The sequence below is a fragment of the Phocoena sinus genome, unplaced genomic scaffold (genome assembly GCF_008692025.1).
Source record: "Phocoena sinus isolate mPhoSin1 unplaced genomic scaffold, mPhoSin1.pri scaffold_63_arrow_ctg1, whole genome shotgun sequence".
NCBI lineage: Eukaryota > Metazoa > Chordata > Mammalia > Artiodactyla > Phocoenidae > Phocoena > Phocoena sinus.
In genome coordinates, this window is record NW_022605683.1 from 8,140 (window position 1) to 18,227 (window position 10,088).

Here is a 10,088-nt window from a genome sequence, read left to right on the forward strand (position 1 = left end):
TTTAACACCCCACTTCCACCAATGGACAGATAAACCAAAATGAAAATAAATAAGGCAACACAAGCTTTAAATGATACATTAAACAAGATGGACTTAATTGATATTTATACGACATTCCATCCAAAAACAACAGAATACACATTCTTCTCAAGTGCTCATGGAACATTCTCCAGGATAGATCATATCTTGGGTCACAAATCAAGCCTTGGTAATTTTAAGAAAACTGAAATTGTATCACGTATCTTTTCCGACCACAACACTACAAGACTAGATATCAATTACAGCAAAAAAACTGTCAAAAATACAAACACATGGAGGCTGAACAATACACTACTTAATAACTAACAGATCACTGAAGAAATCATAGAGGAAATCAAAAAATACCTAGAAACAAATGACAATGAAAACACGACAACCCCAAACCTATGGGATGCAGCAGAAACAGTTCTAAGAGGGAAGTTTATAGCAATACAATCCTACCTTAAGAAACAAGAAACATCTCAAATAAACAATCTAACCATACACCTAAAGCAATCAGAGAAAGAAAAACAAAAAAACTCTAAAGTTAGCAGAAGCAAGGAAATGATAAAGATCAGATCAGAAATAAATGAAAAAGAAATGAAGGAAACAACAGCAAAGATCAATAAAACTAAAAGCTGGTTCTTTGAGAAGATAAACAAAATTGATAAACCACTAGCCAGACTCATCAAGAAAAAAAGGGGAAGATTCAAATCAAAAGAAGTAGAAGTGGGGCTTCCCTGGTGGCGCAGTGGTTGAGAGTCCGCCTGCCAATGCAGGGGACGCGGGTTCGTGCCCCGGTCCGGGAAGATCCCACATGCCGCAGAGTGGCTCAGCCTGTGAGCCATGGCCGCTGAGCCTGCGCGTCTGGAGCCTGTGCTCCGCAACGGGAGAGGCCACAGCAGTGAGAGGCCCGCGTACCGAAAAAAAAAAAAAAAAAAAAAAAAAAAAGAAGTAGAAGTGAAAAAGGAGAAGTAACAACTGACACTGCAGAAATACAAAGGATCATGAGAGATTACTACAAGCAACTCTATGCCAATAAATGGACTACCTGGAAGAAATGTACCAATTCTTAGAAATGCACAATCTTCTGAGACTAAACGAGGAAGAAATAGAAAATATGAACAGACCAATCACAAGCACTCAAATTGAAACTGTGATTTAAAATCTTCCAACAAACAAAAGCCCAGGACCAGATGGCTTCATAAGCAAATTCTATCAAACATTTAGAGAAGAGCTAACACCTATTCTTCTCAAACTCTTCCAAAATATAGCAGAGGGAGGAACACTCCCAAACTCATTCTACGAGGCCACCATCACCCTGATACCAAAACCAGACAAACATGTCACAAAGAAAGAAAACTACAGGCCAATATCACTGATGAACATAGATGCAAAAATCCTCAACAAAATACTAGCAAACAGAATCCAACAGCACATTAAAAGGATCATACACCATGATCAAGTGGGGTTTATGCCAGGAATGCAAGGATTCTTCAATATACGCAAATCAATCAATGCGATACACCATATTAACAAATTGAAGGAGAAAAACCATATGATCATCTCAATAGATGCAGAGAAAGCTTTTGACAAAATTCAACACCCATTTGTGATTAAAACCCTCCAGAAAGTAGGCATAGAGGGAACTTTCCTCAACATTATAAAGGCCATATATGACAAACCCACAGCCAACATCGTCCTCAATGGTGAAAAACTGAAACCATTTCCACTAAGATCAGAAATAAGACAAGGTTGCCCACTCTCACCACTATTATTCAACATAGTTTTGGAAGTTTTAGCCACAGCAATCAGAGAAGAAAAAGAAATAAAAGGAATCCAAATTGGAAAAGAAGTAAAGCTGCCACTGTTTCCAGATGACATGACACTATTCATAGAGAATCCTAAAGCTGCTACCAGAAAACTACTAGAGCTAATCAATGAATTTGGTAAAGTAGCAGGATACAAAATTAATTCACAGAAATCTCTAGCATTCCTATACACTAATGATGAAAAATCTGAAAGTGAAATTAACACTCCCATGTACCATTGCATCAAAGAGAATAAAATATCTAGGAATAAACCTACCTAAGGAGACAAAAGACTTGTATACAGAAAATTATAAGATACTGATGAAAGAAATTAAAGATGATACAAATAGATGGAGAGATATACCATGTTCTTGAATTGGAAGAATCAACATTGTAAAAATGACTCTACTATCCAAAGCAATCTACAGATTCAATGCGATCCCTATCAAACTACCACTGGCATTTTTCACAGAACTAGAACAAAAAATTTCACAATTTGTATGGAAACACAAAAGGCCCCCAAATAGCCAAAGGAATCTTGAGAAAGAAAATGGAGCTGGAGGAATCAGGTGCCCTGACTTCAGACTATACTACAAAGCTACAGTAATCAAGACAGTATGGTAGTGGCACAAAAACAGAAATATAGATCAATGGAACAGGATAGAAAGCCCAGAGAGAAACCCACGCATATATGGCCCCCTTACCTTTGATAAAGGAGGCAAGAATATACAGTGGAGAAAAGACAGCCTCTTCAATAAGTGGTGCTGCTAAAACTGGACAGGTACATGTAAAAGTATGAAATTAGAACACTCCCTAACACCATACATAAAAATAAACTCAAAATGGATTAAAGACCTATATGTAAGGCCAGACACTATCAAACTCTTAGAGGAAAACATAGGCAGAACACTCTGTGACATAAACCACAGCAAGATCCTTTTTTACCCATCTCCTAGAGAAATGGAAAGAAAAACAAAAATAAACCAATGGGACCTAATGAAACTTAAAAGCTTTTGCACAGCAAAGGAAACCATAAACCAGACAAAAAGACAACCCTCAGAATGAGAGAAAATATTTGCAAATGAAGCACGTGACAAAGGATTAATCTCCAAAATTTATAAGCAGCTCATGAAGCTCAATATCAAGAAAACAAAGAACCCAACTCAAAAATGGGCAGAAGACCTAAATAGACATTTCTCCAAAGAACATATACAGTCTGCCAACAAATACATGAAAGAATGCTCAACATCATTAATCATTAGAGAAATGCAAATCAAAAACTACAATGAGATATCATCTCACACCAGTCAGAATAGCCATCATCAAAAACTCTACAAACAATAAATGCTGGAGAGGGTGTGGAGGAAAGGGAACCCTCTTGCACTGTTAGTGGGAATGTAAATTGATACAGCCACTAAGGAGAACAGTATGGAGGTTCCTTAAAAAACTAAAAATAGAACTGCCATATGACCCAGCAATCTCACTACTGGGCATATACTCTGAGAAAACTGTAATTCAAAAAAGTCATGTACCAAAATGTTCACTGCAGCTCTATTTAGAATAGCCAGGACATGGAAGCAACCTAAGTGTCCATCAACAGATGAATGGATAAAGATGTGGCACATATATACAATGGAATATTACTCAGCCATAAAAAGAAATGAAATTGAGTCATCTGTAGTGAGACGGATGGACCTAGAGTCTATCATACCGAGTGAAGTAAGTCAGAAAGAGAAAAACAAATACTGTATGCTAACACATATATATGGAATCTAAAAAAAAAGTCATGAAGAACCTACAGGCAAGACGGGAATAAAACACAGATCTACTGGAGAATGTACTTGAGGATATGGGGAGTGGAAAGGGTAAGCTGTGACAAAGTGAGAGAGTGTCATGGACATATATACACTACCAAATGTAAAATAGATAGCTAGTGGGAAGCAGCTGCATAGCACAAGGAGATCAGCTCAGTGCTTTGTGACCACCTAGAGCGGTGGGATAAGGAGGGTGGGAGGGAGAGAGACAGAAGAGGGAAGAGATATGGGAACATATGTATAACTGATTCACTTTGTTATAAAGCAGAAACTAACACATCATTGTGAAGCAATTATACTCCAATAAAGACATTAAAAAAAAAAAGTATAGGTACAAGGTGGGGTTCACTGGTGTATTGTTTATATGTGCAAAACATAGAACCAATCTGTATGTTCAGGATGAATTAAATAGCGTGTATCTTTCAATGAAGAATCAAGCAGTAATTCAAAATGACTCTGGAGAAATATACTTATTAACAGAACAAATACATATTTTAAGAAAGAATAAATCAATATGCATCGTATTATACAAAACCACTTTTGTAAAAATACGTATTTTAGGTGTCAATAATTATTATCACCATGTGAAAGTTTTTTTAAATTTTGGTTATCTGTGTTTTCTAATGTTTCTACAATTAACTTGTACATTGTATGTGTGTAATTAAAAACAAGTGTAACAAGAAAAAAGTTAAGTTTTAAAAAAAGACAAAGTGGAATGACTTCTGAGTAGGAAGGCGTTTTATGGCACACCCACACTCAAAAAACTAGAAAAGCCAAATTAAAAAATAACATAAAAGCAAAAAAGTGGCAACAATTTAAAATCCAGTAATAGAATATCGGTTGAATAATTATGTAACATGCATTTATGGAATATGCTATTAATCAAATCTATTATTCTTAAGACTATTTAAAGATGAATAGAAATACTCATGGTGTGAAGGGGTCACAGGACAGGATGTCATAGCAAATTTTAAAATACTTGTTTTCACTTGTTAATATACAAGAATGTTAGGTGATTATCTGGTGGATGGAAAAGGTATTTTTTCTCTTTCCCAATTTTCTAAAAAAAGTGCTACTTTTATAAATGACACGTTAAAATTAAAAAGAAGAGAGGGAGAAGTTTCTTTTATGCTGCTTGAAATATATACTGTTGTTAAAAAGGAGACAAACCCAAAATGAAGTCATTTGTGCTAAGCCACAGGGCAGCAAACCCAGACAATATCTAACCTCATCATAGACTCGACCTTCCCCAGGAGTGTGACCTTTAATCAGCCAATCTGGAATTTCCTGGTCAGCGCTAGGAGGTAATCCACTGATAGAACCCTATCCATACCCCTTAAAGAGGGTGATCTTGCCTAAAACAATGCATTTTTGCTAGTAATTTCTTTTTTTCTGCTTCCTCTCTGCCTTTAAAAACCTTTCCTTTTCTGAAGCTCAACAGAGCAGCTCTCTATTGCTGGAGGGGATGCTGCCTGATTCATGAATCATTTAATAAAGCCAATTAGAATCTTCTAATTAATCAGTTGAATCTTTGTTATTTAGCAGTTTGTGTAAGACCATCCATTCTACTAACCCTGAATCTCTATTTTATTAGTTTTTATGTAAGCATACACACTGAGTTCAACGGCCCAACAGAGTAAAACTGCTAACACTTTATATAGAAATCATTTAATTTTTTAAAAAGTAAACCTTTTATATGTTTTTAGTTATCTCAGGAAACAAGTTAGCAAACCTAATTTAATCTTTCCAGGAAAACTATAGGTCATTATTCTGATATATTATATTGGGCTGTAAACCAGTGATGTCCTCTAGAGTTATTGATGAATATGCAGTTTACCTTCCCTACCAGCTAAACGTTCCAGGACTGCGGGTGCAGGGGGCAGTACTTGTCTCCCACCTCAATACTAGCTTTTAGGGTCATGGTACTCAAAACATCATCAGAATAACCTAGGGGCTTTATAGACAATTTCAGGACCCACTTTTGACCTACAGAATCAGAATCTGCATTTAAAAAAGATCCCAAGTGATTCATAAGCACATTAAATTTTGAGAAACTGCTCCAGGTTATGAAGGAGTAATTTCTTTGGCCCTAACATTTACATGAATGCTGGCTTTGCAGCTCTCCACATGAAACCAAGTGCTTTTCCACACTGCCCTCACCATCTCTTACTTCCACCTTGCCCTTTGCACATTTTCTGTGTCTCCAGATTAGAAGTAAAAGTTGTGTGGGAAACCAGATAATCAAATCCTGTATATAAAATTCAAATGTTTCCACGCTGAACCCATTTCACATAGAGGCAGAAGGGATAAACAGCTCTAATGTTTAAGTTCCAGGGCTCCAAACACTTTGACATTCCAGGTATTTCTGAAGTTCTTCAATGTAGAGGTTATTGAAAATCTAATTGTCCACTGATGACATTTATAGGGCATGACCATACTGTAACTTATTTTTCTAATAAACATACCAGAATTTATACATCCAACTAATTTCTTCCTCTTCAAAGGAGTCACCCTAGAAAAGAAAATAAATACAATTTCCTTTGTTTAAAACCTATCACTTTTCTTTCAGAATTATCTGTAGTCAAGATAAAATATAAGCAATTCCTTCTTCTTGTGTCATTACTCTCTAGCCATATCTAAAGTCTGAAAAAGAATAATTCCTAATTTATCACTTTCTCATTTTTTATCATTCAGATCATCTGGTTAGCTCACTATTTGAGTAATTTTCCACAAAATTAAGTACATGTAAGTCTGCAGACTTATCACCCTAGTGGATACTCAAGGCCACTTTTTAAAAGTTACAGAAAAGAAAAAGGGTTTGAAATAAACACCATCTCCTTTGTTAATTTAGGTATAGAATCTGTTCTATCTTTTACCAAAATAACACATATTCTAACTTTTTCATTTATAATACTTAAATTAAGAAAATGACAAGGCAGAAAAGCAAATTTCACATTAAAAAAATTACAAACACACTTTAAGAAATCTACTTTAATTCCAAGAGGTTAATCTAGATTGAACAGTATTATTTTCTACTATTTCTACTTATACAGTAAAGCGAATACTGAAACAACTTTCATAATACAGGACACAGATTTTTGTTCTTTTCTAAATGTTACCTTGTTATGTAATATATATTTTCGTAAATTATTAATGACCTGGTTCCATTAAAAAAAAAGTTTCAGCAAATGTGAAAAGAAAATATTTGTCGATTCATGATGATTAAAAAAAAAGGGAGACGATACACCCTTCCACAGAAAAAAGTGGATTTACAGACCAGTTCTGACAGCATTTCACATGGTAAAGTATCAAAATGTCTGATAAGCAGCCCCTTCTCAGGTGGAAAAAAAATTATTTCAACATGTTCCTCCTTTAACTGCTCAGTAACCCCAAGTGATTTTTAAATTGGGAGGCAGATTACTGGCAATAAGTTCGTCAAATTTAGATCTATCCTGAACAGGCACATTATAGAAATCAAGGACATCTCTGACCCTGCACATCTGGTGAAGCCTGGAGTTAGGCACTGCATGGCCCAAGTCATCAGCTAAACGTGCCAAGAAGCTGAACTTCAGATGAACATCTTCCAGGGAGATGTCCTGCCAATTGTTAGGAACAGATGAACCAAAAACTTCTTTGACATGAGATTCCAAACGACTGTGGAGATCTTCGGGTGTATGTATGTTCGGCTTCGTAAGGGTGGACACACCAGAATAGGTTCTTTCTTCACCTCTTCTACTGTCTCAGCCACCACTGGCTGTTTCTCTTTTCTGAATGATCAAAAACAAATATGTGAATCTTTAGTTCACGGCATTAAAGAAGCTGACCAACAGAAGACCTAATTTTGCCCATCAATCTAAATCAATATACTGCACACTTACTACTCTTCTGGGCAGTGTTGAGAGAAGAGTCAGATAGGCCCCTGCCCTTGGAAGTTTATAGTTGAACTAAACTGCCACAAAGAGAAAACAAAAACTAATTTCAGATCTTACATGCTATAAGAATTCCCAAGAATGGGTGAAGAAGGTAAATCCTCTGGGATTTCCGGTCCTCCCAGATCCAAACCCAATCTACCTCTCTAACCTCATCTCCCACTAATCTCCTATATACATTCTATGCCTTACCCAAACTAAACTACATTCTGTTTCCCACTTTCCTGATATCACATGTTAGCTCAAGTTATATCCTATCTGAAATAACTATCTTTCATCTCCACTTACAGAAATCTTATTTATCCTTTAAGTCCTGGGACAAAACTCTTCTCTCTCAAGCTTTACTCAATTTCCCCAATCAAGTATAACTGTAAGCTTCTCTGATCTCTCATAGTACTTTTTTAAAATTGAAGTATGATTGATTTACAACATCATGTTAGTTTCAAGTGTACAGTACAGTTGATTGTTTTATATATATATTCTCTTTCAGATTCTTTTCCTTATAGGTTATTACAAAATAGAATTCCCTGTGCTATACATTACATCCTTGTTAGTTACCTATTTTATATATAGTAGTGTGTATATATTAATCCCAACCTCCTAATTTATCCCTCTCCCTCACTTTCCCCTTTGGTAACCGTAAGTTTGTTTTCTGTCTGTAGGTCTATTTCTGCTTTGTAAGTAAGTTCATCTGTATCCTTTTTTTTTTAAGATTCCACGTATATCAGAGCACTATATATTACTCTCAGAGCATACTGCATCATACCTCAGTTTTAATTTTATTTACATTCTACTTCTCTTACTAGGTCAGGGTTTCTCAGCCCAAACATTATTGACATTTTGGACAATTCTTTGCTGTGGGAAGCTATCCTGTTCACTGCAGGTTGCTCAGCAGTATCCCTGGCCTCTACCCACTAAATGCCAGTAGCATTCCTGTCCTCCAGTCATAATAACCAAAAGACATGGTCAAATGTCCCCTGGTGGGCAAAACTGTCCCCAGTTAAGAACCACTGTGCCAGATTATAAACTCCTGAAAACAGAGATGTTTATTGATTTTGGGGTCCTTTAAAACTGCTTGTGTAACTAGTACTGAGTACATGGGCCAATGTGAAGGAATCTGTCTTGACACATTATTTCAGTGCTTATACGTTCATAAACTAACTCCTGTCTTCTATGGAGTTGGCATCTGATTGGGATTGATCATCCCTACAGAAATTGGAGGGTACCAGAAATGAACAATGGCTAGTCAAGAAAATCGTTTTTAACACTATTCCTCTGTGCCTACTCAAAGACTCTTCCAGCTATTTATCCCTCTTTCTGCATCAATTCTTTACCAATTTCTCCCTATCTACTAGAGTGTCCCCATGACACACAAATATGCTGTAGGATCTCCCATCTTTAAAGGAAATTCTCCCCAGATTCCATGTTCCACTCCAGCTTCCTTTATAACAAAACTTCCCAAAAGAGTTGACTATGCTTATAGTCTCTACTTCCTCACCTCCCATTTTCTCCTCAAACTACTCCAGTCACATCTCATCATAATGAAATGTAATCTATTCCTTTCAACTCAGTAATCTCTATACCGGCATACCTCATCTTATTGCACTTCGCAGATATTGTGTTTTTTTAAAAGCTTAAGGTCTGTGGCAACCCTGCATCAATCAAGTCTACAGGCGCCATTTTTCCAACAGCATTTGCTCACTTCGTGTCTGTCACATTTGGGGAATTCATGCAATACTTCAAACTTTTTTGTTACTATTATATTTGTTATGGTGATGACCAATGATCTTTGACTTACTATTGTAACTGTTTTTGGGGTGTCACAAACCATGCTGATACAGACAACAAACTTGATTGATAAATGTTGTGTGTGCTCTGACTGCTCCACCAACTGGTTGTTACCTGGTCTCTCTCCCTCTCCTAGACCTCCCTATTCTGAGTCACAACAATACTAAAATTATGCCAATTAGTAACGCTTCATCAGCCTATAAGTGTCCAAGTGAAAGGAATAGTTGCACATCTTTTACTTTAAATCAAAAGCTAGAATGATTAAGCTGAGTGAGGAAGGCATGTTGAAAGCCAAGACAGGCTGAAAGCTAGGCCTCTTGGCCAAACAGTTAGCCAAATTGTGAATGCAATGAAAAAGTTCTTGAAGGAAATTAAAAGTGTTACTCTAGTGAACACACAAATGTTAACAAAGCAAAACAGCCTTATTGCTGATGTGGAGAAAGTTTAGAGGTCTGGATAGAAGATCAAACCAGCCACAATAGTCCCTTAAGTCAAAGCCTAATCCAGAGCAAGGCCCCAACTCTATTCAATTCTATGAAGGCTGAGAAAGGTGAGGAAGCTGCAGAAGAAAGTCTGACACTAGCAGAGTCTGATTCATGAGGCTTAAGGAAAGAAGCTGTCCCCATAACATAAAAGTGCAGGGTGAAGCAGCAAGCAGAAGTTGCAGCAAGTTATCCAGAAAATCTAGCTAAGATAATGAAGGTGGCTACACTAAACGACTGATTTTC

The 10,088-nt window shown here is 36.5% G+C and overlaps 1 protein-coding gene across 1 annotated transcript; it reads right to left on the reverse strand.

The window, feature by feature from the left end:
• Positions 1 to 6,999: 6,999 nt before the first annotated feature.
• LOC116748334 (39S ribosomal protein L50, mitochondrial-like) lies at positions 7,000 to 7,418 on the reverse strand (the record flags this gene model as incomplete). The annotated part of the gene is given in 2 exon segments (XM_032621077.1): positions 7,000 to 7,319; positions 7,322 to 7,418. Coding segments are annotated over 2 exon segments (393 nt in total), but the record flags the coding sequence as incomplete, so codon positions are not given.
• Between the last annotated feature and the right edge of the window lie 2,670 nt (positions 7,419 to 10,088).